Source organism: Myotis davidii, unplaced genomic scaffold (assembly GCF_000327345.1).
Source record: "Myotis davidii unplaced genomic scaffold, ASM32734v1 scaffold941, whole genome shotgun sequence".
NCBI classification, from domain to species: Eukaryota; Metazoa; Chordata; class Mammalia; order Chiroptera; family Vespertilionidae; genus Myotis; species Myotis davidii.
Window position 1 is genome coordinate 192,209 of NW_006291724.1, and position 21,072 is coordinate 213,280.

At 38.2% G+C, this 21,072-nt stretch overlaps 1 protein-coding gene across 1 annotated transcript in view; it reads left to right on the top strand.

Moving 5' to 3' along the window:
• The first annotated feature begins 258 nt into the window (after window positions 1–258).
• The window catches only part of CAPN6 (calpain 6), a 24,664-nt gene continuing 3,850 nt past the window's right edge, over window positions 259–21,072 (top strand). Inside the window, exons 1-8 of the mRNA XM_006765153.2 lie at window positions 259–362; window positions 6,397–6,576; window positions 15,541–15,672; window positions 16,939–17,147; window positions 17,649–17,841; window positions 18,388–18,581; window positions 18,836–18,913; window positions 19,019–19,205. Coding sequence (XP_006765216.1) covers window positions 6,412–6,576; window positions 15,541–15,672; window positions 16,939–17,147; window positions 17,649–17,841; window positions 18,388–18,581; window positions 18,836–18,913; window positions 19,019–19,205 — 1,158 coding nt within the window. The 5' untranslated portion in view covers window positions 259–362; window positions 6,397–6,411. The remainder of the gene's footprint in view (window positions 363–6,396; window positions 6,577–15,540; window positions 15,673–16,938; window positions 17,148–17,648; window positions 17,842–18,387; window positions 18,582–18,835; window positions 18,914–19,018; window positions 19,206–21,072) is intronic.

Genomic DNA, 21,072 nt, shown 5'->3' on the forward strand with positions numbered 1-21,072 from the left:
AAATATTTCAAATGTGGCTTTCTGAGTTTTCCAACTTGTTGGTGGATGGATCTGGAGTGGGCATCCCGTCTGCACATCTGGCAGAGGCGCTTTCCAGATTTTCCTCATGACTCAGGATCAGTTTCTGACTGCTAGGCGGGGCAAAGTCTCCTGAAGTTTCTGCGAGTCACCTCCCCCTGTGAGCAGAGCTTGGTACAGCCCAAATAGTTTTCAGGTTAAGAAAGCCAGAATCTTTGTTCAGCCGCACTGACTGAACAGACTTTGTAGGGGTTACCTGGCCAAGAGCAGCAGCAGCAGCAGCAGCGGCAGCAGCAGCAGCAGCAGGAGAGGAGGCAGCAGCAGCAGCAACTGGGATAACTCAGGTGAGTAGAAAGGGAATTCACAAACTTATCCTGGAATTTTATTTGCTGGATAACTTGGTGTAAGAAAGAGGTAAAGAAACTTGAACTTTATAGTTAATCAAAATCCACAGCTATCATTGTATGGTTTGTCTGGATAGAATGTGCATGTGTAATAGCAGTTTGGAAACTTCCAAACTGATGGATTTTTTTGATTAGTTATTTTGGGAAGGATGATTGTGGTTGTTGGTTGTTTGACAATGAAATTTTTCTAGTGATATCTCTGTGTATGTATGTGTGTGTGTTTTGTCTTCTGTTCCCTGAAATCCCTGGTAAGAAAGGACAAACCTTCCTTAGTCAAGTGAAAAGAACCCAGGCTGATTGTCAAAGCTTCCTTCTAGCTTTGTCTGAACCACAGCTGTGGGCAAATTATTGAAATGCAGGCAAAATCTTGGAACCACACTGTGTACAAAAGGCCTTTAAGCCCTGGAAGTGGGGTGCACAGGGTGTGCACTGTTGCACTGGAGGGAGTGGCAGCAGAGGCTGTTCTGTTTGCACAGCCAGGAGTCCTCCTGTCCTGGTGACAGGTTGATCTTGGCTATTTTATTTTCAGCCCCTGGCCAGCCTGGTTTTGTTCTTCTCTAATTCTTGCTTTGGTTTAAATTTTAATTTGCAGCTGTGGTTCTACACTCTCCCACTGCCCCACACCAACCCACCCACAACATGGTCACTGGTGTTCTAGGGGCTTAATGGGACTACTTGGCCAGAGCGGGCAGGGGGTGGAGGGAGGGCAAGAAAGGATTAAATTATTGCAATTGAAAATTGGATGTGAAGATTTGGAGCTTAAAGTTTGGTGAAAAGCACATAGGAAAATTAAACAAAGTCTGTCATCCTAACAGTCTCTTCTAACTTCAGGATAAAGCATCCTGGTTTGTACTAATGTTTTCTTGAAATTTGGCTGTCTCACTTAAAAATCTTTGTTGTGAAATTAAGAACCTTTTATAGTCTAAAGGAATTTTTTTAAAGATTCCTTGGGGCCTTCTAATTAACTCTTTTATTCCTCTGGCAGTTTGCATGCATGTACATGTGTATGCACATGTGCGCATGTGTGTGAATACTTTGGATTTGAAAAGCATTCTTTATTAGCAGTCTAGGGAAACTCTAAAAACACTTGTGTAGTCAGGAATAAGTTAAAAAGTAGGCTTTTTGCATCCTTGGGTGTTTTCAGTTCCTAAATTAAAAACAGAAAAAGCCCCCTTGTGACCCCAAAACAGTGTTTCTTTGATTAGCCTTGATTTGAAATCATCTCACTTTCTGACAGTTTGCAATTCAAAAACAAAACACCTAAGTGCATTCTTCTAAGAAGAGGACAATTAGAATTTTCCAAAGCAATGTCTTGAAATTTCATGTTTGCATGCTTACCCCACCCCCTTTTAAAGTGTCGTGAAAAGTGTCAGGAAGTCCTGGTTTTAGTGCTAGCTCTGTCATTAACTATGTAACCTTAGGCAAGTCCCTTCACCTTCCTATAAAAACAAGGACTTGGGTTAAGTGATTTCTAAGAGTTCTTACAGCATAATTCTATAAAAATTGGGATTATATTCTCAGAAGGCTATAAAATTAGACTTATAGGATGAGTTTATTTATCTAAGAGGGGGAAAAAGGGTAGTGGGGCAAGTCAGCCAAAAAGGAAGGGTGGAAAAGAAAGGAGATATTGAATGGTGGAGGGGCCATTTTATACTGGTCTTTAAATGTCTTTGAGTATCTTATTTAAAGCATGTGATCAAATCTCCTTTTCCACTAAGGACAGAAAAGAGATTGAAATTGCTAAAAAAAAATCTTAATACTACTGTCTTACACTGCTTATTCTTAACAATTTAAAAGTATTTTCATGTATTTAATGTCATTAGATTTCCCCAATAACACCGTGAGGTGTATGGGGCAGCCATCATGTATAGTCTCATTGTGCTTGTGGGGAAACTGAGGGAGCTGTTATCTACACTAAATGGTGGTATTTTGGACTTGATTCTGGATCAATGCACCATTTCTCTCAATGCACCACTCCCAGGTGTGAGGAGAGGAACTGTTGATTGTGGCTAAAGTGACCCCTACTTTGTGCCAGGAGAGAGTTAGTTCTTCAATATTCAGTTTGCTCAGCAAAAATACCTTATTGTTCTTACCTCTGATTTTGTCCCAAGTATAGCGCAAAGCAAAACTGGGGAAAAGGAGAAAATAGCAAGGGCCAATGCTCTAGAGCCATCCCTTCTCCCTCTCTCTCCCTAAAATGCCTTCTTTTATCCTCCCACAGCAGAAGTTTGTAAATCACAAACTGGGTTCCTATATCAGTTAATTATCCTCTTTAATAAACTGAGTTAGATTTCACTTTTTAGAACAAAATCTGGTTTCTACCCTAAGACTAACCTGCTGGTCAAGAACAAATGATTTTCCTCTTAAGATTTTTGCCCAGCTTCTCAAGCTTTCCAATCCAGTGAGTAACAAAAGCTTTCTCTCCTAACTGTAGCCTTGTGCTCTATGTGTCGGGCTCCCTCAACTTCCCCTGCCAATTCTCTCAACTTTCTATACTTTGCATCTACTCCTTCCACTTGCCTTGATCCACATGGACTTCTTCCTGCTTCTATCTCTAGGCAGTGGATCCTAATTTAAGTATTATTGCTTAATACTGTTATCTTAGTGCAAAACCCCACACTTGGTTTCACCCAACCATTCATGATACTTGTCTCAGGGCACAGTTGTCTCTCTTAGATGTGCATGTTCCCTTTGATAGCTATTTCTTAGCTAGAGGCTTTTGGGGGGTTGATAACTTAAATCCCTAGATTTGATTCTGTTTACTGAATTTCTTAATATGTGGTTATTAACCTAAAGACTCTCTCTTCTTAACAGTTGGTTGTAGCAAGATGGCCAAGAAGGAACAGTCCTTCCTTCACTCTCCTACTCTCTGACAGGGCAAGTTGTTATGACAAACCTAACTTACAAATTTCTGGGTTTTCAAAAGTTTTCTGAGGGTTAGCTGATGAACCCTCGAACGTCAAGGGTTCTGATTCTCTCATGATCATCAAATTTGGAAATAAAACCCTTTTTAATATCCACCATGACAATAAATTCTAGGCAGAGTGTTTCAAAGTTAAGCATTATGTTTGCTTTGGAGGGTTTTCTTTATTTGAGCTAAACAAACAAACAAACACCTTCTTCAAAAAAGTCAGTGACCTAAAGAAGCAGCGTGATGCAATGGAAAGCTGCACAGTAGATCTGGCGTTATACAGACCAGGGTTTGAGTTGACTTTGCAAGTTTCTAGCTGCCCTTTCTCTGAGCTGCCATTTCTGCACATACAAAATAAAGGTACATACAATATCTGCTAAATGTAACTGCCATGAAGAGATCTTGAACTGAGATGTATATTTCAAACAATAACTTGGCATATAAATGTGAATGTTCTACATAAGACATTCATCCATTCAACAACTCTTTCCTGAACAATGGTTGTGTGCCCAGTTTTGTGCCAGGCAATGAGGCAGCTTACAGTGTATATCTTGCATTTATGAAGCCCTTTCTACTTATTCAAAATACTTTTTAAAAATGTTTTTATTGAATTTAGAGACAGAAGAAGGGAGAGGGATAGAGATGGAAACATCAATCACAAAGAAACATCAGTTGGCTGCCTCCTGCACACTCCCCGCTGGAGATCCAACCCAAAACCCGGGCATGTGTCCAGACCAGGAATCAAATCAGGGACCTCTCTCAGTTCTGGGGTAGAAGTTCAACCACTGAACCACACCATCTGGGCTTCAAAATATTTTTTACACTACCTATCTCATTAGGTACAATGTAAGAAGGGCAGCATAGATAACCCCATTCTCCCAACGTGAAAAATTGAGGCACAAAGAAAGCAAGGTCACAGAAAATGGAACATAGTTGTACTAATACCTAGTCAGAACAGGGTTCAATTCTACTCTGCAAGTCTAACGGGACATGGGACTATAGTTGTACTCTAATGGATATCTATCAAAGTATAGGCTGATAGCTGCTATTCCTTACTGGGATCATACTGGTTTTTTAAAATTGAACCTGATTTTCTTTGCAATTAATACTGCTTCAATCTGTAGACAGGCCTTCTTTTTATAAGCATGATCCCCTTTGCATAGCCATTTGACGAGTAAGAAGGGGACTGATGGGGCAGAGGACCTTCCCCAAAACAGGAAATACTCATTTATCCAAAATGATTAAGGACTAGGAAGTTCTGGCAAACTACATATTCTAATCACCCCAGAATATCCCCCATTTATAGTACTCAGCCTCTGGCAACCTACCAAAACCTTTCAGGGAAAGCAAGAGGCACAGTACTGTTTGTTAGTTTGAACACATGCAAAAATTGGGGTCCATTTGTAACAGGCTCCACAAAGGAGCCTGAGCAAACATTCAGATTGGCTCTGATGCTGCCTAATGGAAAATTATTACTGATACCATCCATGACTTCAAACACAGTGAAATACACTTTAATTTTAGAACATAAAAGCAGAGTTAAATCTGATAACTGAAGGCATTTTTTTTTTTTTTTTGGTATTTTGCGGTGTCCTGTAGCCTTCAATCTGAAAAAAAAAATTGTTAACAAATAAGATTAGGGAAAAATTGTGGTTATTTCCAGCTTCTTATTCTTTGGGTTTAGGAAAAAGGTAAGCTTGTTTATATATATTGTAGGTTGCTAAGAACATTATTTTTTTTTTTACGTTTCTCAAATAGGGAGACTTTTTTTTACCAATAAGGCATTTCAATATAATACCGAAATAACATGAAGTAAGATAGTAAAGAGGTCTGATTAATATTACACTTTTTATAAAATTGCAACTGCCATTTTATTAAATGGGTTTTGATCTATGTTATCTGCACAGATACTTTTTAAAGTGATAATTAGTCCTTTTTCAAACCTCATCCATTTTATAGCAGATACTCTATCATTATAATTTTTATTTTCAACCCTCATGTGATAATATAATATAAAAATTATTATCCTTAAAATATATTTTTAAATATTTGGTGCCATCTAAATTTCCCAACCCCCCTCTTATCTACCATTGAATGTCATTAGCAGATCATTAAAATTATTGCAAATCTTTGTGATCAAGCAAAGGCATTGAAAACCTTATTGTCAATTATCACCCTGAAGTTATTTAAAATCAAATTTGCCTTTCAAATTGTCCTCATAAAAACTAGTTGTTTGAGACATTTGAGTGTGAGGTATTCCAATACACATTGCCTAAAGAGCCACTATATTAATTCTCTATTTAGTCATGTGAGATTTTTTTTTTTTAAGAAAAGAAAGCAACTGTGTATTGCTATGGGATAAGAATCCAGAGTCCAAGTCGGTGTAGCTGAATTTCGGAGTCTGTCATTTATCAAGGGCAAATGATGCACATTAGACTTTGAAGAAGAAGGCACATAAAATCTTTCTATCTTTCCTTGTCTTTGGAGACCATCTGCTGAGCTCTGTTTCTTCTATTAGCCTTTCTGGCCAGTAATAAAAATGTAAAGCTCTTTAACAATAAAAGAGAAAGAACTGTGTAAAGGGGCTTGTTAGAAGTGAAAGAGGTTGCTTCTTCCCTCAAGCACGAAGTCTGTGGCCCTTCAGGACACCAACTTATTCCGAATACAGTACAACACAAATATAAAATTGCTTTTTCCTTTGAACTCCTTTCAGCCAGTGTCAAATGGAAGATTGTCCTTTAAATTGACTCACATTTAACTAACAATGTTAACATTTATTATCTATTTTTCCAATAATATTATTAAGACCCATATTTCCTTGTTTGATTAAGAAACTGAGACTCCCAGAATGGTTTGGGCACCTTATCCAAAGCCTCAAGTTAATTAGTTGCAGGGCCTGAACTCTCCCCTCTGCCTGAAAATAGTGACTTTTCCATTAAAGTAAAACTTGAAGTGCCTACCTTTGGGAATAAATCATTGGGATGACTACCATTTGTCTAATCACGTAATATTTAAAAGACTCGAGAACTTCTTCCTCTAATAACAAATTATTTCTCATTCTAGACATAGTTTGACACTATGGGTCCTCCTCTGAAGCTCTTCAAAAACCAGAAGTACCTGGAACTGAAACAGGAATGCGTCAAAGATGGTATACTTTTCTGTGATCCAACGTTTTTGCCTGAGAATGACTCACTTTTTTACAACCGACTGCTTCCTGGGAAGGTGGTGTGGAAACGTCCCCAGGCAAGTTTCTTTTTTGCAATTTCTGTCTCCCTCTTTATTTTAATTATAACTACTTGGTCCACTGTTTCACTCACACAGTCTACTGCATGTAGACCAATTTAGAGGACAACTTTATTATGGGGAGTTTTAAGAATCTGTGTTTCTGGTTATAACTTGAGGAATCTTGAACTTCAGTCAAATTTTGTCAGGTTTAGTAATTTTAAAAGAGCAAAAAAGAAATATACCATTTTTGTTTTCTTTGGAAGTTCATTTGAGTAAACATGGTGACTCAGAAAACAGCTATACACTTTACTAAGTTGCCTATCACAGCAACTTTATGATAATCTCAGACCAATGCGAAGAAAATCTCCTTATCTGCTGAGCATAAATGAAAATTCTATAGAGAGAAGATAGAGCTTGCAATGGGAGAAGGAGGCTTCTTTGCTGCTGTTTGGATACCATCGTCTGTATCCTCCCACAATTAGCAAAGTGAGATTTAAGTAGGACTGCAGCTCTTTCACCACCTATTAATATGGTTCTTTGTGGAGCATCTGTATATTGTCTCTAAAGCAAGTCTTTTTAAGCCTTCATAAGCTCTATAGGAGTGGGAGCTCAGTGCATAAAATGACAGGAAGATGGAGTCTAGAGAATAAATGACAACCTTTCTATATCTAAAAGGTGTTAACTGTATAGAAAGATATACTAGCTGGGTTCTTTCCCCAAGTGTGTGACCAGGAATATAAGCCACAGAGGACTGTTATGAAATACAAATTCTTGGATCTTCACAGTATCCTGAAGACTTTCTGATTCTATTTAATCACATACCTTTTGGGGCACTATTATTGAACCACCTCAGTTAGCAAGTTAAGGTTTGCCTTCTTTAATGAGCAAGCTATCACGCTTTATTTGCAATTTCCACAGCTTAAATTCCTAAATGTAGTTCTTACAAGAGCTACTTCAGTTTATGTATGTTGCCACCAGGTGGTGCCAAGATACATCAGCTAAGGCTCTTGTTTTCTATGGGATTCAAAGGATGTCTTTCTTTTTATTTATTTTTTATTTTTCAATTACAGTTTACATTAAATATTGTTTTGTACAGGCTTCAAATGTACAGTTTAGTGGTTAGACAATTATATACTTTACATTGTGTTCCTCTTGATATTTCCAGTACCCAACTGGCACCATACACAGTTATCACAATTTCATTGACTATCTTTCCTATGCTTTACTTTACACCCTCATGACTATTTTGTAACTACCAATTTGTACTTCTTAATCCCTTCACCCTTTTCAAGTCCCCCAACCTCTCCCCTCTGGCAATCACCACTTTGCTCTCTGTATTTATGAGTCTGTTTCAATTTTGTTTGTTCATTTATTTTGTTATTTGGATTCCACATATAAGTGAAATCATATGGTATCTGGTTTTTCTCTGACTGACTTATTTCACTGAGCATAATACCCTCTGGGTTCATGTCTCAGTTTTTTTTTCCCATAAAGTACGATAGCCATTGAGAGTATGAGAGCTAGAGAAGTCTCTCCATCAAAAGGAAGATTATACTTCTCCTGACTTTATGTGCCTCCAGTTTTTGACATTCCTGCAGATCATTCACCTGCAATAAAATCTGGGAAACGTGAGTAGAATTCACTAGCCATTAATTGAGTATGCAGAGAGGTAAGATTTCCCCCCCCACCAGAAATGCATGAAGAAAATAGAACTATATTGTCTAGAGCCATGCCACTGTTATGAATGGATGACGATAATAAGGGGGACTATTCTTTTCTGATGCTGGATATAAAAGAAATGAAATCAGTACGTCTGAAGTAGCTGAAATGGAGGCAGGGTTTGGAGGAAGGTTTTTTTCTGGGGGTTAATAAATAGAACAGACTTGAACATATTCATAGTCTAAGCAGTAAATAGTAAAGCAGAAGAGGTTGAAGATGCAGAAGAAAGAAAAAATGATTGATGATTGATAATTGAAGGAATGAATGATTCCTGGAGGAGGTAGGAGGAAATCCAATGGGAGGCAAAATTGCAAGCCAACATGAAACCATTCCTCAGATGTGAACCAAGCCAACAGTGCTTCCTGTACTGGCCAGTCTTTTGGCACATCCTTCCTCTGTCTTGGCTAAGTCTGTTGCTTTCATATTCCAAATTCTGTGGATTGAATCCTAGGTGAATTAGCAGGGAAGGAAAAAACTTAATAACTGTGGCAATAGTCCATTTTGCCTGTGAGGTAAGCAATATCTCTTCCAGAGTGAGGGAATGTCAAAAAAGAGAGGGTAAATTGGGATGGGCATAAAAAGAATCACCATTTATGGCATGTCTACTATGGGCCCAGGTACTAAGTTTAGAGTTTCCTATACATTTTTTCATTTCATCCTTATTATCCATAGCTTAGCAAGGTAGGTATCTTAAAAATCATTTTGATATAATTTTTTCTTATTTAAAAAGTAAAAGTTGATACTGTATGTCCATTTTATGCATGAGAAAACTGGGTCTTAGAGAGAAGATAAAAATTTGTCCAGGATCAGACTGTTAACATGCTAGAATTTAAGTCCAATTTTGACTGCAAAGCCATTATTATTCACCAAGCTGCCATTTTAGGGACATAGAATTGTATGTCTCTTTTGCTAAAATATACAGTTCTCCAATCAGTTCTCCTCACTGTCCCGATGCAGTACATCATTAATTGATCCATATTATCCCTTTTGAGAGCATACAGTGAGTTTAGTCTTAGTTAAGCCCAAAAGGAGAAGCACTTGAAAAACATTCTATGCCAGCTTCTGTGCAAGATACATACTCTCATTCTAGTTGAAGAGATGGATATTGAGTTATCAGAGAGTTAAATAATAAATTAATGCCAGATATAAGAAATGCTATTTTCAAGCATATAAACAATAAATCATGTAAGATTCTGAAGAAGGAGAGAGTTTTGTGGATTGAAGTGGTTGGAGAGGGGGCCTCTTATGGAAAGTAGGGGAAAATTAAGGTTCTGGACCACCATCTGAGTCTCCTCAAAAAGGTTTGGTTTCCTTTTCAGTCAGTGTTGAGGCCAAGCCTGTGGTCAAGAACCACGTCAAAGTTCTCTGGCCTCCCATCAGGAAATTTGAGAGACAGCCGTGGGTCTCTCTGAATTGGCTCAGGAAGACCAGATGGGTCGTTGGCCTCATCCATCTCATTGGCAAGGTTGAATTCCTGGTTTGCAGAGAAGCTTACAGACTTCTTGTCCCTTGGCATGCCACATAGCCACATACTCAACCAGGCCTATTTGGAAGTCTCTAAAATGGAAGAAGCATGATTAACCTGATATTTTCTCTTTCCTCTCCCATGTTGAAAATCTTCTGCCTTCATAGGCCCCCATGTCTCTAATCACCACTGGTAATTGAAACAAGTAACACAAGTCAATCCCCACCATCTTAGGGCAGGATTGAGTTCCTCTTATTCCAACTTATAGCTTCCTTGCTATGTACTAAGGAGCCACATTAGATAGACAGAGTGTTTTTGCAATTGATCAATGCTCATACCCTTCAGAGGGAAATACTTTGCCTTAATTTCTCCAGTGGTCCCATGGCCCTAGTTTACTGGTACACAGGTATATTGCCTGAGACATGTACTCTTGGATTTCCTGTACTCCTGGGTCCTCAACCTATAAATTCTTAGTGAATTCTAAAAACTGAGTGTTACTGAGTTACAGTGTGATTATAAGACTGAAGGTAAGATTTTTATGCTGAAATTTGTTCACCACATTCCCACAGAAAATCTCTTCTCCAGCTTCCTCCAGCCATGCTCCCCTCTTACCCATCTCTGATTTTTTTCCTGGATGACTTATACTCAGCTACAATAGTCTCTTATAGAAAGATGCATCTAATCTCAAACTGAAATGGAGCAAGGCTCATGGGAATTTGCATAACCAGGTGTAGGAGAAGCAAGTGCACCTGCACAAGATCTTCTGTGAGCTCTTCTGGGCAAAATTTGAGTTCAGTTTTCACTATCATTGCTCTTGACCACATCTCCCACTAGGTAACACTTTCCACTGGGGCCATTTCAATACATTGGATGGGAAGAGGGTGGTGAGGTTCTGGATTAAAATAAAGAAGATAGGAATAGAAGAGAAAGGTTGATGAGAGGGGACATTAGAAACAGAGGACACAGGTCTAGGTGATAGATTGCATGTGAAGGAATGGTAAAAGAAGAAAGACTTCTCCATTTTCTTTTTTTTTTTGTTTGTTTGTTTGTTTGTTTTTTGTTTTAAAGTGTTTATAGTTTTATTTTCTTTGTTCAGTTGCTTAGGCTTTTATATATATAGATTAGCATTTATTTTTTTTAATTTTATTATTTATTACAAAGGATATTACATATGTGTCCATTTTTTCCCCCCGCCCAAGACAGTCCCCTAGCCTCCCCCATCCCCCAGTGTCTTATGTCCATTGGTTATGCTTATGACTTCTCCATTTTCTAATGGAAATTGCCAACATTCAGCTGAATGTAACTCCTCTGCACAGTAGTTTTGGCCTCAACTGTTCATACATTTATTTTTCTTCTCATAGATCATGACCCCCACCACCTTAGTAGTCCTGAGTATTTTCCACTGTTGACACATTTGAAGACAATTGAATAGGCCTATACTTTCCACCTATCCTACTTATTTTAAATTCTGCTTAAAAGAAAAACTTTAACAGCTTTATCAAAATGCAATTTATATACCATAAAATTCACCTATTTTAAGCATACATGCATTGATTTTTTAGTAAATTTACAGAGTTGTGCAAACATCCTCACAATCCAGTTTTAGAACAATTGTATCATCCCCATAAGATCCCTTGTGCACATTTTCAGTGAGTAAATACCTTCTACCCCCAACACAAGCAACCATTAATCTACTTTTAGTTTCTATCTAGGTTTGCCTATTCTGAACATTTCACTTAAAATGGAATCATAAAATCATGAAAACATTTGCTTAGCATAATGTTTTCAAGGGTCATCTATATTGCAGCATGTATCAGTTTGCTCCTTTTTGCTGCTAAACGGTATTCCATTGCATGAATATACAAACTCTTCCCAATAAAGCAGTTTGGGGTTTATATATGAAGTCTCCTAACAGACGTTTGATGATTCAAATTTAAAAAAAAATATTATGTTGTGACTTGGTTGTCTAGGTTGGAAGTGGAAGTTGAGCTTAAGACCTTATTCCCGGGTCCCATATTCAATTTCCCTTGGAGGGGTTAGAAAGGAAGGGAATGTTTCGCTGAAGACAATATCTTCATGCAGAAGCAAAACTCCTCAACAGCTAAAATGGATTTCTTGAGAGACTGGTTCAACAATGGTTCTTGCACCTAGGTTCATCTATCAACATCCTGTCTGTAGATGGTTCAGTATTCTAGGCTAATATAATGGCACCTCGGACTAGCTCACAAAGCCCACAGGTCCTGAATGGCAGCCCTGAACCTTCTGGGACTACTTAGAGCCCCAGATTTAGTGATAATATACCTATTGCAGGGCTGGCCTCACTTGTAGTTACCATGCCACATCACCCCAGTATTGGTTTTAAAGTGTCTCCACTTTTTAAAGTGTCTCTGTTCTTCTGGTTGCTGGTTTTCTAGGCAGGCATTTATTTTAATCAATGTTTATTGTCTTCAAATTGTACCTGTGTCAAGACAAATTCTAGAGATGTGGATGTGGTAGGTGCAAAGAGAGCCACATAGAGTGCAGGGCTCCAAGAATTTTAATTGCACGCCTCTCTACCCCTCCCAGAGGTACCTGGCAAGGGAGATTATGTGAGGACAAATGGGAGGGTCTCTCAATGCTCAGCTAAGAGAAGATATTTCCAGAGAAGCTGCTTTTTTTTTTTTTTTGGAAGGCTTTGGCTCAGGCATGGTTATACGAAGAAACCATTTCTGGCTTTACTTTTAGTTCTTGACTTCCTATTTATGTGTATTTTCCCCATAAGAAATTATTTTGCCTTGACAAAAAGCCCAGTTCAAGGATCATGTTAACTATGCCAACACAGCTGGGAGCCATTAGGAGCTCAGCAATCTTCCCTCCCTTTCAAGCCACCCAAATATGTGACTATGTGAGCTGTCACCTCTCCCACGACTCCACTCCCTACTACTTTTAGATTTGCATTGGCTCATTACCCTTTACCCTTTCTACCTCCTTAGTTGCTTTCTAGTTTTTTACTTCCTTAAAGAGGTAGAAAATATGGCTTAGTAATGATTTGCTCCCATGTTTTACATTGTAATGCTGACATACAGAATAGATTGATTCATATTTAGTGTATTAAATAGAGGAGATTAAATCTTATTAATGAGGTTTAGCCTGTACCCAAAAGTTAAGATATAATTTAAGCAAGTGTTTCAGAACAATTGAGAGCTTTTGTTTGTGATAAGAAAAGAAGTGTAAAAAAGAGGTTGATAACTGAAAGAGGTAGTTGCAGTTCTGTCCCTTGAAAAGCTACACAACATTATCCTTTACGTGGTGCCCATTGATAAACCTAAAGGCAAAAGGATGTAAAGGATATACCAATTAAGGTCTTGGGTTCTTTCTCTAACTGTATATGGTTTTAAGAACTTAAAAATTCAATCCTAGGTCTAGTTACTAGCTGGATGATTGAAGGGGCATGTAACCGCCCTTCTCTGAGCCTGATTCCTCATTCGTATAATAAACAGTTTGACTAAATAGCCCCTAAATTTTCTTCCAGCTTTGAAAATCTATAGACTTCTAGCTTATCAGATTTTAAAACCCACTGTTAAATAGCCATTCTTCATATATGAAAAGTGGTAAAGTAAACCTGGGTCATGGGCCAATTTACAAGGGGAAATGGAAAGTAAGGTGGGCTTTTGCCCAAATATATATTCTGCCATGAATATATTTAGCTTTTTACACACACACACACACACACACACCCCATATATGTGTATATATGTATATATATACACATACATATATGTGTATATATGTATACATACACATATATACATATATGCATATATATGCATATGTATGTGTGTGTATATATACATATATGTATGTATGTATATATATACACATTTATATATGCATATATATCAGGACTGGTAATATATATTTCCTAGGTCCTCAATTTAACTTCTATTTACATGTCTTTTTGCTCATTTATGTGACCTTTTATGTATTGAATAGAAGTTGACAAGCCAAAAATGTTGGCTGAGCCTAGATCTCTAGTGTGAAATGAAAGCCTTGTATAAATTGAAGACACTGTAATGTAAGTCCAATTACTAATAAAACTAGAAAATAAAATATGTTAATGATCTAAAAGATACTTTTTCACATATCAATGTTTACTGTACTGTTTTTTCATGCTAAGAAATTATTGTATGCATCATTTAAGTCTGAGAAATCATTGTATAACTTTACATCTTGTGCAAAATCAAATGCTAATACCTGATCCAGAAAGAAAAAACTCTGTTTAGTTCCAACTTAGAAAGGGCAAAGAAACAATAAGAGAAAAAATATCAGGATATAGTTCATCCAACACACCCACTTTATGTTCATTAAGTGAAAAAACAGGCATCTCCCATCCCACAAAAAAATAGTATGGTAGAAGTCTTTCCTAAGACACAAAAGTAATGATGAGACACCGGACATGCATTAAAAACCACACACAGAAAATCCAAAGCTGACAACCCACCTAACCTTCTCCTTTTGGCAGAGGGACACCCAATTAATCTTCAGTTTGGACTTGTCCTTGCCCAGAATGCTTATTCCTTTCCAGAGTTATTTTGGCTTTTAAAGAATAGATGGAATGTTTCATTCTGTAGACCAGACTCTTCATCAAGGAAAATTATGTCCATTAAAAAAGAGGTTTGAGAATCAGAAAAATATAGCTGTCTCTCTTTAATCATTTTAAATGAATATATGTCTATATTTCTTTCCATTTGAGACTTGGATTTGTTTTTGCTGGGTAAGCAGAATGTCAAGGTACTGGAGAATGGCCTCCTCTAGGAAGCTTTCTTCATCTTCTCAAGACTTCGCTGGTATTTTCTGCTTTTTAACTATGCAAGTGCTGATCCTCTGAGTCACACAATCATGTCTTCAATTATATGGTGTCACATATGCAGCTATACCTTTGTCCATGCTTGTCTTTCTACCCATGATGTTTTCATATCCCTCCCTTGCCCAACTGCCTAACTCTAATGGTTCTTAAGGCTTCAACATGAGCATTCCCATTCCAATTCAATCTACTCACCAGGGAAACTTTGGGGTCTTTCCTCTAGACAGTGATTATACTTTGAAAATGCCTCAACTCTGTCTTCATTACATTTTGTTGTAATTGTGTTATTTGGGTCTCGTTTTTCTACTCACAGTGGGAATGAAACTGCTGATGATATGTTGGGGAAGACACACACACATACGACCCCCTCCCAAATGCTGCTCCCACTCTATCCAGGTTCCCTCATAATAGCCATTGTGATAATAGAGTGTATGTTGAAATGTTCCTGTGACTGAACTATTAGTGTTGCTGCCATCTATATTTATCCGAAACTGTGGAACAAATTTAATCAACTTTTTAAGCACAATTGCTCCAGAAAATCTCTTCCTGACAAATAGGATCAGAATATAATGAGCTAAACCTTAGTTCTCCTCTTTAAAAGCTCACTGCTGAGCTGAAAACTCTTCCAAACTCCAGTGATAGCAATGTCTGAGAGCCCAGACCAGTACATCTCATCCTGTTTCATTGTATTCTCTCCTTCCACTTCTCTTGACACTTCCTCTCATTACCCTTTTTCTGTGTCTAGATGATCTACTGCTTTGTAGGTTTGTTGTTGTTGTTTTTACTGCTTTGTGTTTTTGTCCACAGCCCCCAGATTTCCCTTTTTTTCACCTGTGTAAGTTTCACCTGTCTAAGTCATCTTTCAACCCCACCTCTTCTATCCTTCCTAGCTCAGATCACTTTGGCTCTTTGGAAAGACTTTCCAGACTCTAAGAACCAATTGTTATATCCACAGGACATCTGTGATGACCCCCGTCTAATTGTGGGCAACATCAGTAACCACCAGCTGATCCAAGGGAGACTGGGGCACAAGCCAATGGTTTCTGCATTCTCCTGTTTGGCTGTCCAGGAGTCTCACTGGACAAAGGTATTGCTCCTTCTATGGTGCTTCACTCAGTTTCCACCTTCTTGTCTTCTTTAATAATTTCAGTAAAAGTCAACTTGTAATTTCTAGATTGTCTAATTCTTAAAATCAGAGTAATAACTAGGTATTTTTTTCTATTTTATTATGAGATTTTCCACAAATACAGGAAACTGAAAGAATTTTACAGTAAACATCCATATACACCCCCATTTTCTACCATTAAGATTTTAGTCTATATGATTTTTCACACATATTTGTTGATCTTTTTCACTTGCAGTATTTGACCCATATCTCTGCATACTTGTATTCTCTGTACCAGCTGGGGTATAAAGCTAGGAGGGCCAAGAATAACCAAAATGTGATAAAGACGGAAATAGATCTTTGAAAAAGTTATCATAAATTAGTAAGACTAAAACATTTCTGCCCTAGCTGGTTTGACTCAGTGGATAGAGTGTCATCCTGCAGACTGAAGGTTACCAGGTTTGATTTCAGTCAAGGGCACATGCTGGGGTTGTGGACTAGATCCCCAATAGGGGGCATGCAGGAGGCAGCTGATGGATGACTCTCATCATTGATGTTTCTTTCTCTCTTTCTTCTTCTCCCTTCTTCTCTGAAGTCAATAAAAATATATTTTTTAAAAAAGAAGAGTAAAACATTTCTTTGGCATTTAGTTAGAATTCAGGGCAATGAAGCATTGACTGAATTTGGGACAAATTAGAGCATTTTCTTTAGAAAAATAATTTTAGTAGACTAATGTGTAATTGTATAGAAATGGAGAATTTTCTAAATGTGATTTTACTCAAGTTGTGGATGGAATCTATATTCTATAGAATCTACATGAAAGCTCTAGGATGGACTTTAAAGAAAATGAAACCACAGGAGACCTTGTATTTTGATTGAATTTAATTTTAAAAATGCCTTGTTTATTTGACTAAACATGCAACTATGGATATGTCTGTATAAACATTTTTTATGATCAAATTTGTAGATTATTTGTGGGAAATAATTTAACCCCTAACTGGCTGTCCCCAGTCACCCTCTGTGTATTCAGGACAGACATGTTAATATTATCCTCAGCAAAACTGAACCAGGAAAGCAACAGTTGTAGAAAAATATGCCCTACCTAGACTTCCCAATCTAGATACAAACCAGATGTAGTATTTAGTGTACGTCCTGTTGCCACATGAATTTGTTAGAAGTCAAATTTAATTTCAATATTTGGATATAGTCTCGTGAATAAGAGTTTATTGAATGTTCTTATATTTCCAGACAATTCCCAACCATAAGGAACAGGAATGGGACCCTCGAAAAGTAGATAAATATGCTGGGATATTTCGCTTCCGTTTCTGGCATTTTGGAGAATGGACTGAGGTGGTGATTGATGACTTGCTGCCCACCATCAATGGAGATCTGGTTTTCTCTTTCTCCACCTCCATGAATGAGTTTTGGAATGCTCTATTGGAAAAAGCTTATGCAAAGTAAGTAGTAGGTGTTGATGAACACATGAGAAAAGTAAGGTCACATATTCCCTTGGGAATTCATTCTTTCCCAGCCCAAGTCCCTTAACTTAAATTGGGTAAGATCTATGTCAAATCCAAGACATTGTTTTGGGCCTTGGATTGGCCCTAAGAAATCCTAGCTTAGAGAGCAATCAGATGTTCTTGTTTCTATTACCCCGCTACCTGCTCCTAGATGTCCCTTCCTGCTGCTAATGAGCAAATAATATGGCATTAGCCTTCAGTTTTCTCCTTGTCTAGTATTTACCCGTAGAAAGAAGTTTCTGCATGGACTGTCCTTGAAAAACATAGCCTAAGCCTAGAAATCTCTGACTATAATCTCAAAATAACTTTCATGCCATACCTAGAGAAAAGCCAGATGGTAAAGGTTAGCTGGGAAGAGACTGTTCTAATTCTTGGGACAATATGTCCTTAACTTGGAAAAATAGCTTTACAAAGATAACCTTGCATATTTGTTCCCAGGCTTCTTGGCTGTTATGAAGCCCTTGATGGTTTGACCACCACTGATATCATAGTGGACTTCACTGGCACATTGGCCGAAACTGTTGACATGCAGAAGGGAAGATACACTGAGCTCGTTGAGGAGAAGTACAAGCTGTTCAAAGAATTGTACAAAACATTTACCAAAGGAGGTCTGATCTGTTGCTCCATTGAGGTTTGTATTCATCAAAAACAACTACTTTTTGCCCATTTCTGACATAGGAGACTACAAAATTTAATAGGGAATATCACCCTTACTGCAGAGATTCATGAAAAGCTATTATGGGACTCAGAAAGCTAACAATCAATACACATTGATGGCTTTAACTATTTATCCTGTTGTCCTTCTGAGGGGCAATGAGGCATTCAAGCTAATGTAAATAGCCTCTGCTAAATTATGCCTTCTGTCTCTGTTCCTGGATGTTGAAGTTATAGGTTTTTTGCTCAAGGAGTAAGCCAACTGCACCAAATTTTAATGTTGTTCATATTAGTGCAGTACTGTGGGTAGATTAAGTTTGAATTGTTTAAGTGATTGTTATATTAAATTCTTTATTTATTTCCTTCACTTACTTTGTGTCAAGTTAGGTGTCTGGATCAAATTTCTATCTGCATAGGGAGAACTAGCTTCAATCATACTGCAGTAAACCAATCAAGGAAGAGCAGGAACCAGGCCTTGCGTCTCCCAATTATTATGCTCTTATGTATCTTTCTTTGCTGTCAGTCTCCCAGTCAGGAAGAACAAGAAGTTGAAACTGATTGGGGTCTACTGAAGGGCCATACCTACACAATGACTGATATACGGAAGATCCGTCTTGGAGAGAGACTTGTGGAAGTCTTCAGTACTGAGAAACTATATATGATTCGCCTGAGGAACCCCTTGGGAAGACAGGAATGGAGTGGCCCCTGGAGTGAAATGTGAGTGCCATTCCACTTTGCTACATCTTGAAAGCCTTATAGTTCTCCCAAACCCATTCCTTCAAACTGCTAGTGGGCTGTCAATGCTCAGTGACGTCTGCCAGCTCTTCTTAAGTGTGGGGTCTCTGACCTAGCCAGAGGTGAGATAAAGCAGGCCTAATCTTCATGCATTCTGTTTCTTTGGCATACTGCTTACTGTAGCTATTCAATGACAAACATAACGTATTGTCCTTTTTTTGATTATTTGCTTTTAGTTCTGAAGAGTGGCAGCAACTGACTGCAGCAGATCGAAAGAACCTGGAGCTTGTTATGTCTGATGATGGAGAGTTTTGGTGAGGAGAGATTTTCTGTGCTAAGGGAATTGTGGCTTCTACATGGAACTAAAGGGGTAGGTATTAAGTACCATCTTATTTTTTTCCTGTACTCTTTCAATTCAGGATGAGCCTGGAGGACTTTTGCCGCAACTTTCATGAACTGCATGTCTGCCGCAATGTGAACAACCCCATTTTTGGCCACAAGGAGCTGGAATCAGTGGTGGGATGCTGGACTGTGGATGATGATCCCCTGATGAACCGTTCAGGAGGCTGCTATAACAACCGTGATACCTTCCTGCAGAATCCTCAGGTTTGAATCAATTGTTTTTCCTTGCCTCCAAGTTATCAAGGCAATAAGAACCCAGGCCCACCTTGGAGTATTCCTTTGACATAAATTATTCCATTTGCAGGTATTGTGTAATATTCATCAACCAAGATGCCTAGGGATTGGCCCAGATGCTGGTAAAAATGGCAAACTGTGTCTCTGGAGAGATATACCTTAGAAACATTATCAAGTCTGAGCCCTCTCCTCTAGCTACCTCTCTCCTGGCCATATTGCTTAGTATGGTTCTTTGACACCGGCACTTCCTTCTGATGTTCCCATATTGGACAGAAAGGATCTTCTCCCAGACACTTTCTCAATTAATTTTCATTTATTTTCTGCCCAATTGTTCTCTTTTGTGCACATTTTACTATACATGTTCTCTTTGTCATAAAGGTTATTCTTTTGAACTTCATCATTATGTCTCTAGAACCAGGTCATTTCCCCCAGGATTTGAATGCCTATCCTGTCATCTATCCCTCATTACAATGCTAGTCCAGGTGATATATTAGGGTTCAAGCCTAGGAATATCCCAAAGTAAAACATCCAAACATCCAAAGCTTGAATCTATAGTAACCTGGATGGTTTTATACCCAAATGTGCTGATGAGCTAAGCCACAGGAGATAAGATTTCTGAATGTACTGCAGCCTTACATGGGTGTGTATTTTCTTTGCATTGACCTCATTGATAGGCATTAAGGTTGATGGCCTAATTTACTTGACTCATACTTTTCTCCATCCCTTCCATTTTTATTGTCCCTAAAGAAAAGAAAGCTCCTATTACTCCCTCCCTACACCTCTGTTTACAATCTGGAAATGCTTTAAGTATCAAGCACATAAACCAAGCTGGAGAAATAACCCTTTTGACTTACTGTTAAGTGTCTGTACAAGATTGACCTTTGGTGGCCTTGAAAGCCTATGGTTCTGCATATGTTTCCTGTTTTTTGCTAAAGGAGGGTATAGAAGGAGGAAGGGAGGGAGTGAGGAGAGAGAGACAAAAAGAAAAAGAGGAAGAGAGAGAGAGAGAGAGAGAAAGCGAGAGAGAGAGAGAGAGAGAGAGAGAGAGAGAGAGATCTGATGCCTTTTAGTTTTAGTTCCCATTGGCACCATGATTTTCCATATGATGTTTGAAAAGTCCTTGGCACAGGCCTGTCGCTTCCTAAAACAGTCGTATCAAAACATTAATTCTCAAGGAAGTTGATCCAGCCCTTCCAGGAGCCACACATCTGCCTGGCAATAAGAGGTTAGCCTAGGCACTGTGGTCGGTAAACTGCGGCTCGCGAGCCACATGCGGCTCTTTGGCCCCTTGAATGTGGCTCTTCCTAAACCTTAGGAGTACCCTAATAAGTTAATAGCAATGTACCTACCTATATAGATTAAGTTTAAAAAATTTGGCTCTCAAAAAATTTTCAATCATTATACTGTTGATATTTGACTCTGTTGACTAATGAGTTTGCTGACCACTGGCTAGGGGGATGCTGCACTGTTAGTTTAAGTTAAACCAGAATAATTTCTGTTTTTATATATTCTGAAATTTTCCTGTATACAGCTTTTACTAATAAGAGGACAATAATAAACAAAAACACCCAAGATCTTACCAAGAAATTATTAAAACAAAGCATAATACCTTTGGCATCAAATGGATAGGCATGAAGTTATCTCTCACAATACATGCTGAATGCCATTGGGAAAAACAAGTATTATTATCTACACTTATCAAGTCAATGGATTATCCAAGGCCTCTTTGTGTGGTCAGTGGCAAAGCCTAGAGTATAACTCAAGTCTCTGCTTTCCAAAGCGGAGTTTTCTTCCCTGAAATTTGAGGTGGCTTATCTGAAATGGAAATGCTAACTAA